Source organism: Zootermopsis nevadensis, unplaced genomic scaffold, assembly GCF_977971745.1.
Source record: "Zootermopsis nevadensis isolate Lab colony 2312 unplaced genomic scaffold, Znev_1.0 Znev_ptg000010l, whole genome shotgun sequence".
In the NCBI taxonomy this organism is placed as follows: domain Eukaryota; kingdom Metazoa; phylum Arthropoda; class Insecta; order Blattodea; family Termopsidae; genus Zootermopsis; species Zootermopsis nevadensis.
Window position 1 is genome coordinate 20217794 of NW_028259142.1, and position 25650 is coordinate 20243443.

The 25650-nt window shown below is 38.5% G+C and overlaps 1 protein-coding gene and 1 long non-coding RNA gene across 2 annotated transcripts; one reads left to right on the forward strand and one right to left on the reverse strand.

Annotated features, from left to right (window-relative positions):
• LOC110839445 (serine/threonine-protein kinase PLK2) lies at nucleotides 1–24437 on the forward strand. The gene is made up of 20 exons (XM_087346770.1): nucleotides 1–119; nucleotides 598–677; nucleotides 1251–1728; nucleotides 2164–2506; nucleotides 2777–2845; nucleotides 4153–4371; nucleotides 4692–4807; nucleotides 5419–5529; nucleotides 6202–6279; nucleotides 6708–6808; nucleotides 7202–7352; nucleotides 15021–15245; nucleotides 15937–16154; nucleotides 16602–16697; nucleotides 17526–17731; nucleotides 18760–18867; nucleotides 19664–19852; nucleotides 21006–21159; nucleotides 22390–22636; nucleotides 23079–24437. Exons 1-20 carry the CDS (start codon nucleotides 72–74, stop codon nucleotides 23259–23261), a joined length of 3420 nt encoding a protein of 1139 aa, XP_087202896.1. The 5' UTR covers nucleotides 1–71; the 3' UTR covers nucleotides 23262–24437.
• LOC110839446 (uncharacterized) lies at nucleotides 9399–14407 on the reverse strand. Its single transcript, XR_002546484.2, has 3 exons — nucleotides 14121–14407; nucleotides 12387–12542; nucleotides 9399–9809 (listed from the first exon to the last, which is right to left on the reverse strand). It is a non-coding gene; the product is annotated as an uncharacterized LOC110839446 (long non-coding RNA).
• Nucleotides 24438–25650: the final 1213 nt, after the last annotated feature.

Genomic DNA, 25650 nt, shown 5'->3' on the forward strand with positions numbered 1-25650 from the left:
TCGAAGTCATTGCCAGTGCGACTGTAGACAGTAAGAGGATTGAGCATTTATTTAATTTCGTCCGTCCAATTATGTTGAAGTTAATATACAGCGCATGCAGACGATCATTTCGACGACGTGTAAGTAACAAAAGGGCGATCAGCCTTCGACTTCCTGTAGAATTACAGTCGAGCTGTTTGAACACAACAAAGATAGACGATGTAATTAATATCCCCCAGGATTACAAGGCCAGCGTTCTAACCGCTAGACCACCTCATCTTATTATTAGTGTTCTGTCTGACGACAGGTCCATATGAACAGAATCCTTCCATCCTTTTCTCGGACTGGGAGACACAGAAAGTCACTGAAATTGTGTAAGAAAGCCCCACCTATCCACTCCACATAAATTCTGTAAGCGTTTTCACCACGGATGTATACTATCACTAATTCGAAAATTGACGACAACCCCCGGATCCTTGGGTATACAAGGACACACAATTTTCAGAATAATATTATTTTTTGTAATGTTACAGACCACGAGACTTTGGTAACTTCATTGTACAATAAACAAGGCCTGTCTGATGCACATATCATCATCCCTTCTGGGTTTTTTTTCAGAGTCGTGACAAACTTTGCGACCGCAAGAACATTCAGATCGGCCACCACTCCCAAACCTTCGGCCAGAACGGCGATAGTTGGTATGTGAATTGTACTGTACTAAATTCCAGACTCTTATTAGATTTATACACGATTTTCATCAACTGCTAAGGCTATTGACTTAGGACTGAATTTTTAGTTTTCAAAAGCTTTAAGATCCAAATGAAGTTTTGGAATGACATAAATTGTTATTATTGGGTTAATATAACAGGTGACGGGCGCCTTCACGAAGTACCTGTTAGTTCCTTCACTGAAGTTGTTTAAATCTGCCTCAGAAATGATGGAATAGATTAGTTATATCGGCCACAGTTGCCAGATTCTTCAAAATGCTATATCAGTAGACTGAACAATTACGGAATTCATTATTTTAAAATCCTTGTATTATTAGCTTGTAATTGTGACTATTAATTATCTTATCATCTGTATTTATATATTCTACACACGCACTTAATTTTAATGTAATAACAAAATTATTCCGACCGTACGAGAGCAAAATATTTAGCAATATAAATATAATCATACATATAAATTGATATTAAATGAGTTCTGAATCTCGAGTTGCTATAAAAATATTAGAATGAAGTCTGATACATCTATTTTTTTTTTGACTGTAGGTTCCTGAAGAGAAACGCGATTGGTTATAAGAAATTACCTCCAGAGCCGACGAACGAAGTTGTACATTCACAAAATAACGAACAGGATATGGAGGAATTGAATCAAGGACACAGACGAAGTTCATGCCCGAGCGTAAAAGATAGAATTAAGAAATTCTCAGATGAATTATTAGTGGAGAGAGAAAAGGTGTTCGTTCTGTTAGATAAGTCTGCTCGTATAGAAAAAGAACTCAAGGGTTTTCGTAAGAAAGTACATAGATTAGATGACGGCGATGTGACGGATTTTGGCATTCGTAAACTGGATGTTAAAATGACGGACGTCGAGGAGAAATGTCGCAGTGGAAACATAAACGGGCTAAATAAAGTTGCAGGGAGATTCTCGGCCGAAAATGAGAATCTGAAGCTACAAGATAACAGTGATGGAATCATAATTAATAGACAGGAAGAAGGAGAATACAGCAAAATCAAGAACAATCAGGTAAGAAAATCATTTTCCATCCTTTCGAGAGAGTCTAGGGAGCTTAAATAGGACATGACCGTGTCTTCTGGGTTGTCTGAGTACTCTGGAAAAATCTACCGGCGTTCAAGAGGTGTTTGGGTAATGATACAGGCAGCAATCACCACTGAAACGTCGTCAAAATAATTATAGGATCGCCGTACAGGCTCGCTTTATTGCGCTCCGCAGATATTTCTTTCAAATTGAAGGTTTGTGGCAACCGTGCGTCGATGAGATAATTCTGAACCACAAGAGGAAAGTAAGACATTAAAATCAGATCCAGCTCAGGGAAATGTTTGCTACTGTCTAGAGTTGTAAAGAAAAGTTTCGGAACAACTGTTATTTTTCTGGTGTTACAGACTGTACAATGCGATTTCTCAGTGTTTAAACGCGCGCGTCATAATTTTTATTTTTCAGAATCGTGGCAAACCTGACGTCATGAAAGCCCAGAAGGTCCCAGGCTGCCAAGAATGGGAAGACAGCAGTGAGAACTCGGATTGGGGCCCGGAGTGGGACTCTGACTCGGGCCCGGAGTCGGACTCCGACTCGGGCCCGGAGTGGGACTCGGACTCGGGCCCGGAGTCGGACTCCGATTCGGACTGGGGCTCAGTGTGGGACTCGGTCAGTACTGAGGGCTCCGATGAGCACTGCTGCTGCCAGTGCGCTGATATAAAGAGACGGGAGCGGGCAATTAATTTGCTCCTTGCGAACGAACCGCCTGCTCGTATCTGTGAAAAGGCCAAACTGCTTAATTCTTCAGGTATGTGACGAAACACGCACAATTTTGTGTTATTTCCTATTGAGACAGAAAGTATTTAACTGCTGTGACATGAACTGACTCACGAAGAACACGAATTGAGACGCGTGATACTGGACAATTTTACTCCATATGCCAAGATAAGTGACGTTTTATCACGTCGAAGTTGTGTTGCAGAGAAAATTTTAAACATGTTACGTACAAATTTCTTTAATCATGTGTGTAGGCTAAGTGACCTTAGGTCATGACTGTAATTATGATTCTTTATTACAGTCGATAATTCAGAGACCAGCCTTCCCGAATTGGAAGACTTCACGCTGCTGAAAGTTCTAGGAAAAGGAGGTAAGTGTAATTTTCTGTAAAAACTTGGGTTTATCTTTTGAACACCTCAAGATCAGTTGGCAAAAGAATAATAAAAGTAATTCAGTGGGAGCTCAGCCTCAGTTCAGGAACACTCTTACGAGTTACATTTATTTATTTTTATTTAGTGTTCTGTCTGACGACAGGTCCATATGAACAGGATCCTTCCATCCTTTTCTCGGACTGGGACCTGTTCATATACGTTCTTGGCAGATGATCCAGAAGTGGTTTGCCATTGCCTTCTTCTGTGTGTGAATGGAGTAATTGTTGGGATGCCACGGAGGAAAACTCCGTGTTGCCTAGACCACGGCCTTGCCCAACACAAGTTATAAATTCGAACCCGAGACCCCAGGATTACAATTACATTTATGCAAACGTAAATGCAGAAACAAGAAAGGTTTTAAACATCAGTTTCAAGAGTTACTGCATTCAGACATGTGTAAATACTAACAAGCGAAACAGAATCAAATTTTTACTAAACTCAGAGCCAAGACTTGATCAGAAATGTCAGAGAACTTTTATTGCTTCAAGATGATTTGAAGCAGCTCAGAATTTTGATCTGCATATACTAAGGCGCTCAGAATCTTTTGTTAACAATACCACTCTTTCTCGGATAAGTTGACATTCTTCTTGAATGTCACCCGGGAAAAGATATGATCAATTCTTAAACTTATCACCAAATGCACATAACCACACTTTTTCTTTTTATCATCCTCAAGGACGGATTTAATGACAGAGTCACTAATGTAATTCTGGTAAGCAAGTATACAGATAATGAAGAGACCAGGAGATGTTTAATTTCACTCCTGTCGAAATTGGAGTGAAATATAGCCTTGAATTACAGGGTGATAAAAAATAATAAGAACCTATTTTCAAAAACAAATTTCTGTGGCCTGATTCTTGTTTTGATGTAAATGATGTTTTAATTTTTATTAATACTAAAATATACTCAAAATCGTCACTGATAAATAAGTGGCACATTTTGTCTTTTATTTTAACAAGCTCAGATTTAGGGGCTCGTAAAAAATTGAGTACGTCACATTCTGCTGAACAAAAATTTGTCTCGAAAAATTCACTTGTGTCTCAACAAAATTTCTAATTAATCACATCGTGGATAAAGTTTTGTATTACTGGATCGACGACCTTCCAAATAATATTCAATAGACACGTGTTATAACATTAATAGTTATAACAATGGAAATATCACAGAGTTATGAGAGATTCTGTCACCCTATGGGGCCCACTGTCGAGCAGATACTAACATGAAACATAAATTGGTGTTGTTATAGGTTTTGGAACAGTTTACCTAAGTCGCAAGAGGGGAGGTGCAGATGATGGAGCATTGTATGCCGTAAAGACGATGGTTGTCTCCAAAATGGCGGCTGTCAAATATGGTGCTGAAGAATATTGTGTTGAGCGTGATGTACACGAAAGAGTTTCCGAGTCTCCGTTCTTGGTGGGACTGTACTACACTTTCCACACATCCACATTGTTGTGCTTAGTTCTGGGTAAGCAGACTACATCAAAGCCCTTTCCTGATTCCATTCAGTATAAAGATAAGATGGTTACTTCAGAACAGTTTTCTAACTGAATATATATGTCGTAGATTTACGGCATGTAAAATAAACTTACGAGCATAATACGAGATGTTTCGTAAAATTCAGCGGCCATTTCTCACTCAAAGTCTCATGATTGACCGCTAGATGGCTCTGGCAGTCAAATCGGGATTGAGTAGAAATTGTGCAGAGTCAGTGGGCTGGTCACTCACTACTTCACGCACGACCAAAACACCTCCGAAAAGTAACAAGTTTTGTTATTACCGTTCCAGACTATTATGCAGGTGGCGACCTGTCCTATCTTTTAACGGAGTTGGAGAAATTTACAAGTGAGGAAACCAGATCATACCTCGCGGAAATAATCGAAGCTGTGGAGTATCTCCATGAGGTAGGCCAACCACCTCAATGCAGTTATCTTTAATAAAATGCACTTGCCCGATTGTGTGCCTACAGAATTTTTTGATTCCATTCATTACATATTATTACTTTTTTACGAGCTGTCTTACAAAAAAATCCTGAGTGAGATCTCAGATTTTTTTTGTCTCAATGGCCACCCCTGGGCCCATCTTCCCACTCTTCGGAAAAATTCATAAATTTCATAACACTCTTTATTGCCCAAAATCTTACCATAGACCTAATCGTTCGACACGTATAATTGAAAATAATAAATTAATCATTATCATCCTCATCTGTAAATCGAATATCTTCCCAGACACTCGAACCTGCGATATCCAGATCAACACCGTAAGTGTTGGCTGGCTTTATGCTACACACCGTGCCATTCAGGTAACCCCACAATAAAAATTCAGGCGGGGTTAAATCTGACAATCGTGGGGGGGGGGGGGGGGGGCAATTCTTTATAAGCTCTAAATTCTAATTTCTCCCTTTCTGAAAAGCAAAATACTCAAACCTCGTCTCACTACCACAATGAGAATGCAAGGTGTCCCATCTCTAATCCCCACTGGGCAAGGAATTCATTTGTTAATTTCTTTCTTTCAGCTTAAGGTCATACACCGGGACCTCAAACTAGAAAACATATTGGTAGATGCTCAAGGTCATATTGCCGTCGCAGATTATGGGTTGTGCAAACAATTCATCTGCTATAAAGAGGTAAATATAATTATCTTTTGTTGACTTTACATAAAATGACGCATAGACCAGAAATGAGATCTCTGTGGGTCGCTGTCCATCCGGTAGCACTCCTTATTTGAGGCAAGTCAGGGTCGAAGACCCTTAAAGAATCGAGAGGTTTCAGGTGACAAATTGGACCACACGTTTTCACACTTTGTTAAAATACATTGTAACTAAGAGACGTCACAGGGTCTGAATTAGGGGAGGCGAACTCAGAAGTATATTACCGTAATACCTATAGATCTGTTGGAGTTTCGTAATTAGTTTGTATTGATCTATTCAGAAGCCATATTCATTCATTCATCGTCTATGATCAGTTTGACAGTTGTGACCCCATCGGGGTTTTCTTGCGAAAGTACCACGGTGGTTTCGCCTTGCCTTCCGTGGACAGTCCTTATCCAACAGACTGGAAGACGAGAGGGACTCGAACCCACGGTCACAGTGGCCAGGCACACGAGGACCATGTCTCAGACCGCTTGGCCACTGCGGGTTCTGAGGGCAGGTTGTGAACGGAACTTGCTCAGGACTGTCTCAAATGGTGGTCTTCACTTTTAGAGACGATCAGTTTTTTTTCTGTTACCAGAAAATTTCTAGTTGCTTTGTATCGCAAACTCCTGTCACAGTTACTCAATGTTTCTTTTCCGTCAACAGGGAGATCGTGCATATTCGCAGTGTGGCACGAGGGAGTATATGGCGCCAGAGATGATCATCGGCGAAGGCTACAGCTTTGTAAGTATCTTCTACCTTACCAGCACGACGGTACCAATCTCTTGATTTTATGTAACTGAACCAAATACATGAACAATGTAAACTAACACGAGAACACATAATAATAATCCGAGGGTTTGAAGCCATTAGCAGTAACTCCGTGGAGTCTATAACGACATGTGAATCATAAACAACGGTTAATAAAGCGATTCTTAAGGTTTGGAATGAGCGCTCATACGAAAACCATTAGAAAATTCAGCACAATCAAACCGATACCTACATGAAATTGATAAATTAAGAAAGAACATCATCATACTTACAAATTTTTTCATATTAACCTGGAGACAAATTTTTCTATATGTGGAGATCCTTGTGTAAAAATGTGTAAGTGCGTGGAAAAAATTAAAATGACTGATTTCAGCTATTACCCCTAATTTTAATTGTTGCAGGAAGTGGACTGGTGGAGTGTCGGCATAATCATGTACGAAATGTCAACGGGGCACAGACCCTTCAAGTATAACAGAGAGAGTAACGACAAAGTTCTCGATAAGTAAGTATTTAGTGTTTGTAAAAAGATGTGGCACGTGTGTACCACGAGAAGCTCGTTTTCCTGTGAAAACAGCTGTAAGCCAATTCATTCATGGCTAACATGTGACTTGTCCATTTTAACGGAAGTAAAGTAGGTTTACGCATTAGATACGACAGAAAATGAATGTGAGGAACAGAGAAGGAGGGGCTTCCAAAAGCTGGCAAATGTAAAATGTTTAACGCGGACCATCTTTCCTGTCTCTCGTACGATCTACCTTGCAGATCTCCATACGAATTACACATTTACCAGGCCACTTATAGCAAATTTGTGAGGCATTATAAACGCCAATTGTGAATGCACGTTTAACAAGCACGTGTTCAGTGGCAGATATAAAAATGGGCTTTTCTTTTACAGTGAAATTTTGCATCAGACACCACACATCCCATCGTGGTTCTCGGTCACAGAAGCAGATTTTGTCGGGAGACTTTTGGAGAAGGATCCAAATACAAGGATGGGCGCGGGGAAAGGTGGCGTGGAGAACATCAAGACGCACCTGTATTTCACTGTGAGTAACTATGTCATGTGTTAATGATACGCCTTATATGCATTTACAGTAATGAACTTAAGTTACTAAGAAGATCAAACACGTTCGGAACATCCGCACAGATTGAGCTTTTTGACACTGTTTCTAGATTATCTGATTCCTTTATAATTCCAGTAAGTATAAAGAGGGATTTACATCCCCAGCAGAACAACATTTATGTATCAAATGTCACGACCACAGCAAAAGGTTTAGAAAGACAATTGTATGAAAAAGTTACGTAGGTACCTGTGAGGTAGGCAGCCTGCATAACCCCTATTCCAGAGTGGAGAAAATTGGTCTTCAGTTAAAAGACATTTCTCGTACGTTTCTTGCTTTCCTACTACCATTATTCATTTATTTTCTTCATTATTATTAATAAAATTTACATCAAATCAGAAGAAAAACAATGCTTTGAATTCTCTAGTAACGCAGCGCGTCAGAGGCATTTACTCGGCTCTTGCCAGCAGTACCGTCAGATCAGAATTTCAAAAGGGCCCTCTCAGTACATGCCATAAAAAAAATGCCAATAACTTACTTCAAACCTTGAATGCATAATCACATTTCCTCAAACATCCCTACCAGTAAATACAGCGTTGTTAAATAAATTAGGGCACAGACCCCAAAATTGTATGCAAGAAAACTGCATTTAAAATCCCTGTACTTTCTGCAAAATGAAGTCTCCTCACTTGAACTGTGCCATGCTTTTACTCTGCAATCAACATTCTGTGTACCATCGCCCTGATGACGGAGGCAGTATGACCCCTGAAACGTTGGTTAATATCGACCAGACTACACAGCGCAATGACCCAGAAGACAGAAATCTTCATCGCCCTAATGACGGAGGCAGTATGACCTCCGAAACGTTGGTAAACATCGACCAGACTACACAGCGCAACAACCTAGAAGACAGAAATCTTCATACTCATCGCCCTGATGATGGAGGCAGTATGACCTCTGAAACGTTGGTTAATATCGACCAGACTACACAGCGCAACGACCCAGAAGACAGAAATCTTCATCGCCCTAATGACGGAGGCAGTATGACCTCCGAAACGTTGGTAAACATCGACCAGACTACACAGCGCAACAACCTAGAAGACAGAAATCTTCATACTCATCGCCCTGATGACGGAGGCAGTGTGACCTGTGAAATGTTGGTTAACATCGACCAGACTACACAGCGCAACAACCCAGAAGACAGAAATCTTCATCGCCCTGATGACGGAGGCAGTATGACCTCCGAAACGTTGGTAAACATCGACCAGACTACACAGCGCAACAACCCAGAAGACAGAAACCTTCATACTCTGATGACGGAGGCAGTATGACCCCTGAAACGTTGGTTAACATCTACCAGACTACACAGCGCAACAACCCAGAAGACGGAAATCTTCATACTCTGATGATGGAGGCAGTATGACCCCTGAAACGTTGGTTAACATCTACCAGACTACACAGCGCAACAACCCAGAAGACGGAAATCTTCATACTCATCGCTGTGAAAACCTCAAATCTTAACCTAACGTGTTCTTCATCCTACAGGACATAAACTGGGACGACGTGTCGAAAAAGCGACTGAAGATGCCACAACTGCTAGAGAAGTCTGATTTCGATGACGAACATTGCAGCTTGAGCTTCTCATTTACATGACCAGTGAACTGGATGAACACGTGTGAGGTATAAAAAGAAGCGCTTTGTCTCTCTGTTTAGTAGGTAGTGCATAGCAACAGGTTTTGGTCTATTTCTGGTACTTCTACTACCTTTAAAACATGTGCTGGAAGTCAAGGAAAGTGTATTACAGTAATTAAGAATGTTACTGGTATACTTAGACCTCAGTTAATATTTGATCACTAAAACTGCGATATGGTGCATGCAATGAGACTAAATATTCATGAGAGGTTTATGGGGATAAACAGCAGTTATTTCCAAAATAATGGTCATCACGGTTAATTAGAGGCAAGCCATACTCAATTAAAATTTATAGTGGCAATATTATAAATAGAGTACAAATTAAAGGTCTTGCACAAATGTAAGAACAGCGCAATGACAAAAATTTATTTACATGACACGTGTATGGAAAATCTCTCTTTCTGAGCTACAAAACTCTTTTCTAATTTAGAGAATTACCTCATGGAGTAAAAATTTCATAGCAAGTACTCAGATGTCATCAGTGACTTCCTATAAGTCTGAAGATTGCTGTCTTCTGGGTTGTTGCGCCATGTAGTCTGATAGATGTCCACCAACGTTTCAGAGGTCCATGCTGTCTCCACCATCAGGGCGATGAATAAGCCATGTGAGCGGAACCCGCTAGAGCTATAGGGACCGGAAGGGGTCAAGGAGCACCGGGGCCACATCTGGATGGAGCAACCTGAAAAATCCGCCGTAGCCGAGCACTCCTTCAACCTGGGCCACCACACTCACCTCCAGGACGCCCCTATCCTGTCGACAAAATCCGGATACGTGGATCGGATGATCAGGGAGGCCATTGAAATTGAATTACATCCCAACAACTTCAACAGGGAGGACAGACTTTGCCTGAGCTGGTCACGGAAGCCCCTCATTCACTCTCTCTGAGGGCTCCGGAAGCATCCCAGAGGGCATTGCTTGTCCCACCCGGGCCACTAACCATTACTCTGCCCTTTTCTGGCCCCGGCCAGTGCTCCCTTCCACTCTCCTGCTTCCCCCCGCATCTTAATCACCCCACTCCCATATGTCCCACCTGACCGACTACCTAAGACCCTCAATAGGGTTGTTTCTCAGACCTTTCTCTCTTCCTTTCCTTCTCTCCATCCCTCTCACACACACTATGACATGCCCACGTACTCCTACTGGTTTCCACCCCCACTGGTTAGGATTAGGCAACTCCTTTTACTGTTGAGTCCCTATAACTCTAGCGCTTTCCACTTGCATGGCTTATTCATCGCCCTGATGACGGAGGCAGTATGACCTCTGAAACGTTGGTTAACATCGACCAGACTACACAGCGCAACAACCCAGATGACAGCAATCTTCAGACTCACTGCCATGAAAACCTCAAATCTGTATAATACAGCCAAAGCTGTTAGAAATTTTAATTTATTTATATCATATAATGTTCTATATGCCTATTCATTGGCTTAGCACAGTTTTATAGGCTAAAATCACAAGAAATATTCCTCTGCATCTTGTGAAAAGTCCAACAAACATTTGAGCATTAAAAGATTCGATAAGTCATCACTACCCATTCCCCGCCTTTCTTTTGGGCTGAGGGTTAGACTGGATTCATCGAGCTCGGGATAGGGTACAGTAGCCAACTTGTGAACAAAATAAATAACCTTCAGGTTGAGAAGATAGCTGTCTTCTGGGTTGTAGTGCTGTGTAGTCTGGTAGAAGTGTACCAACGCTTCAGAAGTCCTTGCTACCTCCATCATCATGGTGATGAGTAGTGATATGCCACGAAAACCTCAAATCAAACCTTCAGGTTCCATGAAAGCAAGTCATATTTGACTAGTTGAGCAACTATCAATTTCTCAATAAGGAGTCCATTCCATGGAATTATTTACATGTAGGCCTACTCAGAAAAAAATACGTAAATTATTACCTATTTAAATTACAAAGGTTATTAATGATACTTAAAGTAATGAACAATCGTTTAAAAGACTTTCTCGAAGTTTAATGACCATAAATTCTCATATGGCTGACAGAAAAAAGTGAAAAATTAAATTTTTAAAATTAATTTAGGGGCATACATAGCCTTTAACAACACACAGTGCACAATGAATTTAAAAATGTTGACACAGAGCAACAGAAACATTTGGATGAATAACTTGTACAACATCTGTTTGCGTACTTGAGTAGGATATCTTAAAGAATTTATAAATGTATGTGACCTTTGTAAATGGAGAGACCACGAAGCAGCACCAAAGCTCAGTAAATGATAATATTTTGGCTGTATTAATTTCTTAGAAGTTGTGTATGCCAAGTACGTGTATTAAAAAATTATAAAACGAACATTTGGTGCTTTTCATTTCTGTCTCACACAATAAATGATATTTTATTATCCAGCCTTGAAACATACACAAGAAGATTAACTAATTATTTAATAAACGAGCTACGTACTTTGGCTATTTCTGCCATTTGCAGGTTCTTTTAAAAAACAATACAAAACAGGTGTGTCATCACTTAACTGTCAGAATAATATACAGAAATACAGATAATTATACAACATTATAAATGCTAGAATAATACGTTACATCTATTAACACATCGCAGATATACCTGGCCATCTTAAACTTATTTCCAAAAGAATTAATATGTCATGGATAGGCAGTGATCATTTGACAAAAATCACAGGAGGCTGGATCACGCTCTAGCTCCAGCAGATAGCAAGAGGCCTTCAATATGTCATTTGTGATGGACAAAGTGGCACTGGGATGGGCCCTCTACTAGAATTCTTTTGGGGGGTTTTCCCCTACCAATATCACTGCACTGCTGCTCTACATTCACTCATGTGACATATGGGGGCTGGACAGTGAGCCTAAGGCTGAGACATCTGTGGTGGGTAGGGACCTCGACTGCAATTGTAGCAGCCGGCACAAAGCATCATCATCCATGGACCACAATAAAACAAGTTTTTACGGATTATTTTTAAAAAATGTATAATGAGAATGGTTTATATGATTATAATAGTTACATAATTAAATGGATTGTTACACCATGTTGCATTTCACTATATCGTTCAAAGCAACACACTCGAAATAATTTTCAGGGATAACGCGAGCAAATTGAAAAGTCACTGACGCTCTCAAGCAACAATCAGTAATTTACAACGGATGCCCTCTGATCTAGTCTACTTTCAGTACTAATGTGCTGTTTGTGATGTTTCACACATAACAAAATTTTCAAACAAAAATATATTATATATTTTTACCTTCAAACATGCATTTTGTTAAATTTCAAGCTTTTATTAACATAAGGAACTTGACTTGGTCAGGTGTCAGAGTGAAATATGGCACATAATATGAAAACAACACTTACATATTCCACAACAGGATACTTCACTTGAAGTCTGTAGATAGAAACCACATTTTGTAAGATCGTACTGCCAACAACCCTTCTACTTCCTCTGACCTCAGGAACAATGCTTTAGCCAGCAATTTTTTCTCTGATGCTGACATTGTTCTTGATTGTCTTCTGTAAAAGCGAATTGGTAAAACGAAACCATTGCCAACCATTAAAAATGTTTTGTGTTGGAGCAGAAAGGGACATATGGAAAGATCGGCAAATTCCTAACTTCAGCACTAATACACGTAACCACACTGACTGTAAACCGACCTCATGAATGCATTTAAGGACATGCTCACTAATATAATTCTTCTGCGAGCAAACAGCGAGAAGACCGTGCCTACAAACCTACACATGTAGCGACACACAAGACAGAGCAAGATTTTCATCAAAAGTTAAGCACAGTAAAACACTCTGGGAATGTAATGCTTGAAATTTAAGTTGTTTTGTAACTCAATAAGCGCTTGTCATACACAAACACTTTCTGTGTTCTGATACGTTGTTACTAGTTGGTGCAGTGTTGTCTTACTGTGTACTTTCCTGTCAGGATACACATTGCTAAATGCTTCATGAACAACAGCAAAGAATCTATTACACAAGGGTGGACCTGCCACTGATTTTTCTTTACACATAATTGTTGTCAGATTGCATTTCAAATGATACCGCCTGTACATACACTATCAAGTAATAAGATAATTACACTTACATTAACACAAAATTTGGTGAACAATGCACAGAATGTATCTGCTCTAGCTACTAACATAAGAATATGATTATAGACTGCAAGCATGAGGAGAAATAGTGGGCAATAAGAGAGGGCATAGCTCTGAAAAGGAATGGAAAATTGTTCACTAAACATGATTTAAATAAAGCATAAAAGAACTGGCAAAGTGAATCTGTTAAAACCAAAGCTAATAAATGGACCATTCAACAGCACTTAATTAAGTTATTACATGTACAAACAACTGTTAAAGATGTCTTCATAAGGTGTGTTAATAAATATGGACCTCACGTTGGAAAAGTAGTTACATAGAACCCTGATGATTTCAAATGAGAACTGTATTTGTGAATGCAAGTTTGGCCTATGAAACCAACAATCTGTTATTAATTACAAACTGAGTACTTCTTTTATGCACTGCCCCAGACCATAAGATTCCATAACACATGATGGAATGGATGTAAGCAAAACAAACCATTTTAAAGTTTCTGTTTTCATATGAACCGCAACTGTCCTCACAGCAAAACATGCCGAGTTTAGTTTTGGGATAATATATTGAATACGTGTTTTCCATTTTAATTTGTTGGCCAAGAAATTTAGTTTTTTTTTTCTATTTCCTAGATTACTTTGTCATCATAACCTATATTTATATTTGCACAAGTTCTGTTCTTAGCACAAAATTTCATGAAATTTATTTTGTCAAAATTTGATGCGAGTTTATTGGCTTTAATCCATTTGTTCAATCTAGCGATGACATCATTTATGCAATTTTGAAAATAGTCAATTTATGGATGTGAAATAATAATATTAGTACCGTCAGCAAACAGCATAGGTTTAGGAAGAGAGTTGACGGTTGGGGGCAGATCATTGATATATACTAGAAAAAGAAGTCGGACACGTGGCTTTTCTACTGCTAACTTCTTGCGAAAGCTCTTGTGAATAGTAAAAAAAAAAAAGCCAAGATATCTCTACGTATACTGTCTACTTACCCTATTTGGTTAAACGAGGGTGGTCTGGCCAGTTAGACAGAGCTAAACTACACGGGTCGAGAGGTCAAAATCACGCGCTCAGCTGTTGGTTCATCTGAGGACAGGGAAAGAGCAATCTACTACTTCTACCAAAACGTTGTTCTTTTGAGGAAGCATAATGACGGTTGAAGAAGCCCAAAAAATTAAAATTAATAACACGGTCTATTTGTTTATTAATCAATATCTACTTCCTTTATCATGACACTTTCACCGGTGTTCCAGACCAGTTTTCAAAGATCACAGAAAATGCCATGATATATACGAGATCCGTACACGTGTGATTCATGTATACCACCTTTTATATTTCCTGCTTATTTTATTAAGAAAGTAATGGAACATCGTTTTATTTAGAGTACTTAATGAATTAAAACATTATCGTACTTGCTTAAAATAACAAGTAAAAGGATTAATAGGTATAAATGTGTTGGGAATTAGGTTACAGTTTGTTAGTCATTTGATTCACATCGTAGCTTATAACCAATGGAAATCCATCTCTGGGGAAAGAATCCTGATTGGTGAAGACTATTTAAACCTACCAAGCCGTTTAAAGCGTACATGGATTTAAAACGGTTTTGGTAGTTGCTTGAGAGAAGTCAACACCTTCGTCCATTTGTACTCTGCACTTTTATTATAAGACATGGCAGCGAGAGACGATGATAAACAGAGTATTCCTGAGCTTATATACGATGTAGGAACTAATGTAACATACAGAAAAGGCAGATTCTTTGGAAAGGTATGGATGTTTTTTTGTCTCTTGGATGTATATTTTATTTTAACTGAAATTGTATTTCTATAGTTATAGTTTATTGTATATTGTTTTAATGTCGTTAAACTTGAATATGTTTCCTCTTTTCCTTCCAGGGTGGTTTTGCAAAGTGTTATGAGATAACAGATACAAAGACTGGCAATGTATATGCTGGTAAAATTGTCTCCAAAAAACTGATGACCAAGCACAATCAGAAAGATAAATTAACTCAAGAAATCGCTATTCATCGAAGTTTAAACCATAAACATGTGGTGGGATTCCACGGATTTTTTGAGGATAATCAAAATGTTTATATTGTACTGGAACTTTGTAGGAGAAGGGTGAGTAGTTTAAATTTATTTATCATATAGTAATTTTGCCTATGTAGGCTTGTTCTTAGTATAAGTTTGGCTTTCTTATGTGAGTCGTGTCATATGTTGAATATTAACTAACCTTTTGGCATTCATTGCAGTTGCATCTTCAAGGTGAGTGTGTAGTAGGGCTAGTTCAGGAAGCAGCTCACACATGAAAGCCAAAGTTATTCATTGAACTCAAGCTGCAAAAACCTAAGAGCAAAAATTGTTCTTGGTATGTATAATATTCTACATATATTTATTTGTTCTATATACTGAACCACATTTTGTGAAATACAACTTATATTTCTCTTGAGTAATTGGCAGTTTTGATAATTGTAGGCTCTCTTAACTTATTGCTAATATTTTAAATTTGGTCATGGGTACTGGCAGGTGGGGTCATGCCTCGAATCTCTCACACTGTCCCAGATTTGTGGGGAAAAAATTAAAATTGAAATACAAAGAAAATGTTCCAAATAATATCAAAATTAAGTTTTTTTAAAAAAAAATTCTGTTTTGAAAAGACAAGTTTAACAAATTACAGCTTAAACTTTTAGTTTTTAAATATATTTTCTGTCACCCCTGAAAAAAATCTTGGTGGTAGCCACGAGTGCAATCGACTGCTAGCGGTGTAAGACATTTGTTCTCAACAGTCTGTTCTATTTCCTTTCATTTCCAGTCAATGATGGAGTTACACAAGCGCAGAAAAGCTTTGACTGAGGCTGAAGTCCGGTACTATGTGAGACAGATACTACTCGGTGTTATTTATCTTCACCAACACAGGATTATCCATCGTGATCTCAAACTTGGGAATTTATTTCTCAATGATGACTTGGATGTGAAAATAGGAGATTTTGGTCTTGCTGCCAAGATTGAATATGATGGAGAAAGAAAAAGGTTAGAGATTTTTAAAGACATTTTGTATTAGGTAATGCTGAAAGACGTCATGGCAGCCATATTAACTTGTACTCTTTACTACACAACACTGCTGGCTTTCTACACATCTGAAAGTTTATTGTGTTTCTATTTATTTACAACATATGTAAGCTTTATTAGGTCCTTTTTCTATTATCCTGAGAAATGTGTTAACTATATAATCGTGTTTTGATTTGATGATTATTAGTAATTAATTACTGCATCATGACTTATCAGGTTTATGTGATAACATTGACGCTAATATTTATTCATTCTTACTTCAAAGTGGTTTTGTTTATATTTGGTTTGAAGTAAGATTGAACAGAGAATAGTATTACTAGGTATTACTCCAATAAGTGAGGTTTAATCCTTTGTTACTCTGAAATTTATTTATGCTTGTAGTGAATGTTTTTGTTGTTTGTTTTTCAGGACACTATGTGGTACACCCAACTACATTGCCCCAGAAATCCTGAGCAAGCAGGGGCATAGTTTTGAAGTTGACATATGGTCGATTGGCTGTATTTTGTATGTATCTTCAGCACATTTTTTTTTTTTTTGAACTGTGAAATATGAATCCAAATAGTGAATTGTAGAATTCTTAGGAGTAAAGGTTCAGACAAGCTTTGACAAATCTTAAAACGGTGTATGGACGTTAGCTAACCACTGAAACATACTCACTTTAATATTATTAGTTCAGCAGACCGTCCCTTGCTCGCAGGTTTGTGTGTCACATTTTTGTTTATTCATGGAAAAATTGTAATATTTGTGCATCGTGGTGCAGGCGTTCAGTATAATACACGACATTTTGCATCTGCCTGCCCGTCTTCAGTAGCTATGTAGATATACTGCACCAAGTGTATATTGAAGATTTCTGTCTTCTGGGTTATTGCGCTGTGTAGTCTGGTCGATGTTAACCAACGTTTCAGAGGTCATACTGCCTCCGTCATCAGGGCGATATTCATCGCCCTGATGACGGAGGCAGTATGACCTCTGAAACGTTGGTTAACATCGACCAGACTACACAGCACAATAACCCAGAAGACAGAAATCTTCATATTCACCGCTGTGAGAACCTCAAGTCTTACAAGTGTATATTGACTTTACTTTTTGCATTTCTTAGAACTGACCGCTACCTTTGCGTTCGATCGCCCTGACGACTTTCGGCCAGTAACTTTGATGTCGTCTCAATAAATATTGACAATAATTTTCCCATATTTACTAATAATTAATATTAAGTTTCGTGTGTCTTTGGTTTCTCTAACCACATTTTTCACTACAAGGTTTGAACTTTGCACATCACAGGTTTTATTGTTTGTGGGGGTTTTCTTTACAATAATTTATTTTCTTCTGTAGGTACACTTTGTTGATTGGGAAGCCACCATTTGAGACTAGTTCACTGAAGGAGACGTACTCTCGGATAAAGAGGTGCGAATATAAGATACCACCCTTATCACAGATATCGTCATCTGCCATTAAGTTGATTCGAGCAACACTCCAGCCAGATCCCAAGTGCAGGCCGAAAGTTGAAGAACTTTTGAACAGTGAATTCTTCACATCTGGTATGAAAGCTTTTTTTTTAATCAAAATGTCATTTTACAACATTTGAGTAAGTTGAATAGAAGTGGGGGCTCCTTTGGGGTAAATAAACCAGAATATGAAGCTGACCACTGACTTCATTTAGTCTAGTTTGATTCATCTCCACTCTCCTGACATGGTTCTTAGGCACAGGAATGTTATGTCATTTGCCATGCCTTTTAGTTATAACCAGGGCTGCAGAGTCGGTACCAAAATCTCCGGCACTGACTCCGACTCCTTCATGAAAGCTGAATATATATTAATAATGCTAAACCTGGTAAAATGGTAAATGGTACCACAAGCGATTTCATCACCACCACGTTAATCATCAGACTACTTTTTAGACTTATAACCTATATTTAAACATATGGGATCCGCAGTGGCCGCGCGGTCTGAGGCATGGAACTTGTGCTGCTTGGTCGTTGGGACCGTGGGTTCGAATCCCACTCAAGCCATGGATGTCTGTCCGCGTTTTTCTGTGTTGTGCTGTCCTGTGTACATGTAGAGGCCTTGCGACGGGCCGATCCCTCGTCCAAGGAGTCCTACCGAATGTCCATAGGTCAAGCTAATGAAAAGTAGGGACCCGCAGTGCTCAGGCACTTGAAGAACGGGTCGTTCCCATTATCCAAGTATTTATATATATGGCTAATGCTTAATGCAGAACTTTGTTGATTTGTAGACAGTTTATATTTTTAAGGTACCGGAGCCTAAGTTACAAGGCATCCCACACCATGTGGCTCAATGCGTCGTCGAATCTCCCGCCGCCGCCAGCCCACATGGTAGCGAAAGTGTTCTTGAGATTTTATGTCGGAGTCGGTACATTTTTACCGACTCCGACTCCACAGCCCTGGTTATAACATATGATGACATCGCATTTTAATTTATTGTAACCTTTGTTACACTTGCATGCCCGCAGATTTTCCTTGTATATTAAGCAGTTGCTATGAATATTTTTATGAACATCTTTTCATTTATTCAGAGGGAAATAAAATATATTTTTCATTCTTTACAGGTTACATCCCATCGCAGTTGCCTGTGTCATGTTTGACAGTGGCACCGAGAACAGACAAACTGGAGAAGGTTGTGGGCAGGAAACCACTTCTCGAAGTTAACGCGATTAGTGAGTTTTAATATCTTTCAAACACACGACACACAATGTCCGCCTTAATCTCTGGAGCTTGCGCTAAAATAATTTTACACTGAAAACACTACACGTTTTTCAACGACTTCAAAGTTTCTTGGTGCACCCAAACCCTCTTTATTTTCACATATTCGGAAAATTTAACTCTGTGTGGTAGATGTGGAAGCACAGTGAGATGCAAAGAGAATTCTTGCAGTTTCGGTAACAATAAGAGTTTTCCTTACAATTCTCTGTGACCAGTAGACGACATATCCTCTTGTGGTATTTCTTTATTTCCCTATAAGAGGATCTGGAATGCAGTGTCCCATAAATCTAGTGGGTTTTTTAGTCTTTGATGGCCGCCCATTTCCCGATAGTTTTGGTTTTCCTCCGTGTGCTGACAGCATTTGAGCCAGTTTTTTTTTCAGTGTGTTAAATTTTTTATTACGTTTGGGTTTGCTTGATATGGTTACAGTGCATTGCGTTGACCATGTGGCGAGCTAAATTTGATTTTGAGAACACACAAAACCACTCCCTGATTGGTCAGATGAGCTTCATCACAATTTGTGTTATGAAGATGTGAAATTTGTGACCTGAGCAAAGCTCTCAGGTTATGGCATGATTTTTGTTGGCTTTTCCTTAGAAAAAAACAAAATTTGTAATTATAAACTGTTGACGCGCACACATTATTTTCTATGTGATACACAGACCCTAATATTAAGAACAAATAATTTTGAAAAACTGTGCTATGCACGAGTAAATGCGGTAATTCTCATTTAAGTTATATGTGTTGTAGGTGAAGTTGGTTCTAGCGGTTCAGTAGCGAGTCCAAAGAAAAAGGCTGGAGTGAATTGTCCCAGTGGCAGTCCTGCTAAGGCCAGTGGTAATCCAGCAACTGATTCTCACCACCATCTTGTCACCCTGAGAGACCAGTTGTGCTCCGTTCTCAAGTCAAACCCCAGCAGAGACACAGGCGTATTTGGAGGTAAGGAAGCGGCTCTTGGTGATGAACATTCATGTTATATCAGAGTTGATCTGCATTTTTGATTTTTTTATTATTAAGTGTTCTGTCTTACGACAGGTCCATTGCTCTGCCCAAAAAGAGCTCTCCAGTTGTCCCTATTCTCGGCTTCTCGTTTTAATTCCTGAAACTTCATCTTCTTTCCTTGTTTCAGATCGTCGGTTAGCTGTATCAGTCTTCTTCCCAGTCCTCGCTTTCCTTCAACCTGGCCTTCGATGCTATCACTCAGTAACCCATTCCTTCTCATAATATGTCCCAGCCAGTTAGCTTTCCTTCATGTAATCGCCTGCAGAATGTTTCTTTGCTCGTTGACTCTCCTCAATACTTCTTCGTTGGTCACTCGATCCGTCCACCTGATCTTCTCCAACACCACATTTCAAAACTCTCCAGGTATTTCTGTTCCTTCTTCCTGAGTGTCCAAGTCTCTGCTCCATACAGCGCGACACTCCATACGTAACACCATTTTTGATTGTAGAGGGTTAAATCCAGTTTTATCTTAATTAACCAATAAATTAATTTTAATTATTATTTGGTGTTTGACATGACACTATGCTGCTTGGGTAAAAAGAAAGATACATTGCGCAAAATAAGTAAAGATTTTTTTATAGTAAGTCCATTGAGTCACTTTCATGCTCTTTGTTGAGGTAGGTCAGTCTACGTCCTGATGGAGGGATGCTACGGGGGCTTCCAGGTTTTGCTTTGCGTCTTTCATGCATAATTTTTATGTTTGTCTCACCAGTAGGCGTCTCAGATTTTGTCATGGATTATTATTCATCAGACTTGCAGTCACTGACTTATCATATATGTGAGATGTGCCCTCACGTACTCATCTCGAGTCTATACGATGTACTGAGCTCTTCTCTTCATCCGGCGTCAACCTCGGCAAAGGTGTCCCTGCATCTGCATGTGTGTGAATCTTACCCCTTGCTGTGACGTGGTTGTTTTTACACTAAATAATATACAGATGGATTTTGTCTTACAAACTGATGCGCCACAAAATCCACAAACACGCACTTTCACGTGCTGCAAAAGTGCATTTGACGCGTTATTCCTCTCTAACTTTCGAGCTTGTCATCGAATCTGACTGAATGTTTTTTTTTTATATCTTGCGTTCCAGATGAAGCCACCGACCCGGCCGCCCAGCCCATTGTTTGGATCAGCAAGTGGGTAGACTACTCCGACAAATACGGGTTTGGTTACCAGCTCTGTGATGAAGGCGTGGGTGTCGTGTTCAATGATTCAACCAAACTTGTTATGCTGGCTAATGGAAAGTAAGTTATTTGTATTCTTAATTTTAATATCTGTTCTAAACACTACTTATAACCCCCACATCTCAATATTAATGCTATTGCTGCAACATTAAGGTAATGAACCCAAATCCATACGGTTAAAAATGTACAATTTGTGTCATCAATTAACAGCTGCAGACCCGACAAGTGACACAGTACCGTACACATCAAGTGGATCCAGTTCGTGCGCTCAAAAAAGAGGCATTCTTTAGTAATATTGTGCACATACAATTTGTTGCAGTCATTCATGTTAAAGGTGGCTTGGCCAGAAAGTTACACTCTGTCATCCTTTTTTGAAGCGTTTCAGTTGTGGATAAAATTTTAGCCACATACATGGAAAGGATTAAAATAATCTTCTTTTATGGGATCTATGAAAAATTAGTACACAGCAAAATTATAAACGGAAGCTTATGTATGTCACACAAGTTGTAAAATGTTTTTGTCTTGACACATTTACATTTTTATGGATTTAGAGAATAAAAAATGTTTGCTCCACAAATTCTAAATATGTCGCATGCTTCTCCAGAAGCAGCTTACATATTGAGTACATGTTTTGATTTTGGAATAAGGTTTTAAGGGCGCTTGTAAGCTTTCCTGGAGGAATATGTATATTTGAAACTTTCCTTTCAAACTTCCAATGAGAAACGTTAATGTAGTACCATTTTTGTTCAGTCCATGCAGTAGATGCTGTTTCCTCCCAAATTCTTACTAAGCTCCTGTTCTTCTTCTATAGCTCTCCAGTCTGTATTCGGTCCATGGCCTCCTCAATTCTCCTCTTCCATTCGGTCCTCTGTTAGGTCCGTCTGCCTGAGGCTTTGATCGAGGTTTCGAAACATCTTCCTTTTTACGGTGCAAGGTCGTTAGCCTTGCGACCAATCCCCAACCTGGGTACCTGTCTTAGTCTGACCTCTCCCCCTCGACCAATCTGGCTAGGGAGGCCCTATCAGTAGCTCTTGGGGTCACTGAGGTACTCAAGCCCCACCACCACGACAAGGTGCAGGTACCATTAAGCTCCCTGTTCACTGTTACATAATCTTAGTTATTGAAAGTGTATCAGATTATTTAATGATTTCTATACATACTTCTTTCCTTGTTTAAAGTTTGTTAACAATATTTTTATGCTGTAATTATGATTGTATTTTTTTTAATTCTGATTTATGTACCACCTTTATTATTGGCTTAAAATGATTTAAAATTTACGATCTTTCTCAGAAATGTTCAGTACATATCGCGTGCGGGAAAGGAATTCTATTACCTGATGGAGGATTACCCAGAAACATTAGACAAGAAGATGAAGTTGCTGTCATACTTCCGCCGTTACATGAGCGAGCACCTAGTGAAGGCTGGTGCGACAGTTCCTGTCCGTGAATGCGATTCTTTAAGCCGGGTGCCATACTTGAATCAGTGGTTTCGCACCTCATCTGCAGTTGTAATGCTCCTCACTAATGGGACCCTACAGGTGAGAGGGAGTGGAGTTATTGCATTACCTTGATTCTAACATGTAAATGTTCACATGTACCTTCACTAACATTCAAGACTGATTTCGTTGTAAAAATAAAATTTTGTTGATTACATATTGAGTGATTTGAAATACAGTGAAACATTGATATAAAAAGAATATAAAATTTTGAAGAAAATTATAATACTCATTCTGCTGGGTGCTTATAATATTTAATAATGGTTAAACAAAATCCACGGAGATTGATAACAAGGTTAATATTCTGTATCGTAATGTGTACACATGTTTTTGGGGCGCAAGTTTCATGTATATTACGTGCATCCTGTATTGAACAAATAATTCTTAAAGAAACTTTATGTTGTACACTATTAAATGTGGTAATTGCATACATCTGTGGTATCTCCATGAAAAGCATAATATTTCTGTCAATGTTGTGTTGCAGATCAACTTCATGGACCACACCAAAGTCATCATGTGTCCGCATATGGCTGCAGTGACGTACATAGATGAAAGCAAAAGTTTCCGCACCTTTAGATTCAGTTCCATTGAACAGAATGGCTGCAATAAACATCTTGCCTCCTGCCTAAAATATGCTTTGGACAAGATCTCACTTATTCTAGGATAAGTGCAATTTTGTCTGATTTTATCGCTTTTCCTATAATTATATTTACTTTGACAAAGTGAATATAATTATATTAAAAGTGATTTTATCAATTCTGAACTGTGTGTCTTATATATGTATATCAGTATTTATAATAAAAATATTCTTGGTTCTTCACTGAAAAAGACTGCTGAACATCTTCAGTGTTGCAAGAATGTTGGTTGGACGTGAGCTGAAATTGAAAGAGGAAAGAAGTTTAATATTAGATTTCATCAATTTGAGATCTGTGGCTATCTTTTCCTTGGAGAAAATTTGAAAGCATTAAGTCAAATTTCTAATTGAATTTGTGGGTACATTTTCTGTCTGCTCGAGAGTTTTGTTTTTTACGTCCTTTACGGTCAACAGTTTAGATATATTTTAATTTGCTCAGAAACTCACTTTTAGACATATAATTTTAATGATTTAATTTAGTTTTTATATCTTACAGACCTCTATGCTGAGCATTCTGTTATGATGAAATGCAGCGCGACGTCATGTTTGCTGTTGTTAAAGATATACTGCCTATAAATCATTGAGGTCTCGATTGTTCGTAACTTTCATAGGTTGTTTCGGCAACTTGTGTGCAGTTAGTGAATGACTGACTTGGAGTTAGAAACATATAACATAATTAAGTTATTGTTTTAGGTTATTTTTATTCTGGAAGATTCGTAAGTGTACACATTAAACCTAGCGTCTCACTGAGAACTTTTAATTATAATTTTGGGATATTTCAATTAGTGAAATTTTAAAGTGATTTTTTTGTTTGTGAACCTTTCAGATGTAATTTTTAAATATGAATGATTATGAAATAGTGGTGTGTTATTTATCTATCCATGGCTTATAACCCACCATTTATTCAAAGTGACCACTTATTGTCCAAACAGACACTTAAATTCTTATATGCAAAATCCCCCATGTAGCACAAAACACAGTATGATGCAGATCTGTCTGTGTTAGTAGCCTTTAAATTTTCTCTTATGAAACGATCTCATTTTAATATAGTGTTCTGATGCAGATTTATTAAGAGTGGTGCTCCAGTACACCACTGTGACGACCTTATGCTTTTATGAGCGCAGTGGTCTTTGAATAAGTTTTCATATCTCATGACTGACTGTAAAATGTCTGATGCAATGCAATAAATAAAAGTTTTTAACAAACAGATTTGTTTTTGGTTTTTTCATTTTTAATCTTACTTTCACAAATAAGAAAAGTGACCGATTGTCAATATCATGTTGTTATGAGTTATATATGTTGCTCTCGGTGGACTAGTGATTAGTGTGCTCGCCACTGGACCCAAGGTTCACTGGTTCAATCCCGGCTCATTTCATTCTCCTTGGTTTGATCATCCTAATATTATTTTCTATACTCTGTCAGCATGGTAAGGGGAAACATGTTCCAAGTTAACTTTTGTGAGACTGATTTGTAAAAATGTAATAGCCATTTGAGGGGAAATAAGCTCATTATAAGCAGAAGGCTAAGCATATACCACATCCTTAGAACTTCTTCGATTCATTCATTTCCTGGGTTGGTAGAGAGTTTTTGATTTATATCAGCAGCTAGTACATAATGTTTAGCAACTGTAGTATAAACAGTAGTCATAAAATCATGTGGCTTCAAACCCATTACTTGCTTGGGTTTGAAAATAGGCAGGTGAGATTTGAGTTTCTCATGGTCATGACTATAATTATGGCTGCCATCTGAGATGTGGTGCTGTGTAGTTTGGTAGATATTAACGGACATCTGAGAACTTTCTGCCTCCACCACAACTCTAAAATATTGGTCAATATCTACCAGACTCAATTTATTTCAATTTTAATTACTTCTAGCTCATAAAAATGAATATTAAGGTGTAGAGTATTTGATTTAATATCGTGTTTTATGTCACACAGACTGGGAACATTGCATAAGTTAACAGGTTTGTTGTTTTCTGTGAAGTGATCATTTGTGATAGTTGAGTTCGGGATAACCTGAATCACCCAGCCCCTTGATTCATTAGTGAAACTTTTCCTCTCACCTCCACAGCCATATCATACCCCGAGAAGAGTCACTAGTCAGCTGAGATCTCAGCAGAAGTGGTCTGAGTGCATGGCAAGACTGAAGTTATCCCAGAGTTTAACGAAAGTAAAATTATCTAAGTAAGATAAATGACGTGTTCTATCAATGATTATTCTTTAAAAACTAACATCTCAAGATACATTTCAACACATTTTGTAGGCTATACATTGCATTTACTAATCAGCTCGCAACACGTAGTCAAGGCAATCTGAATTTATGCTGTTATCTCAGCTATGTTTCTGATAAACATGTGAATCGGTAGACAGTAAACGTACCCTCAGCATGTAACACAATAGAATTATAATGTCGGGAAATCTTC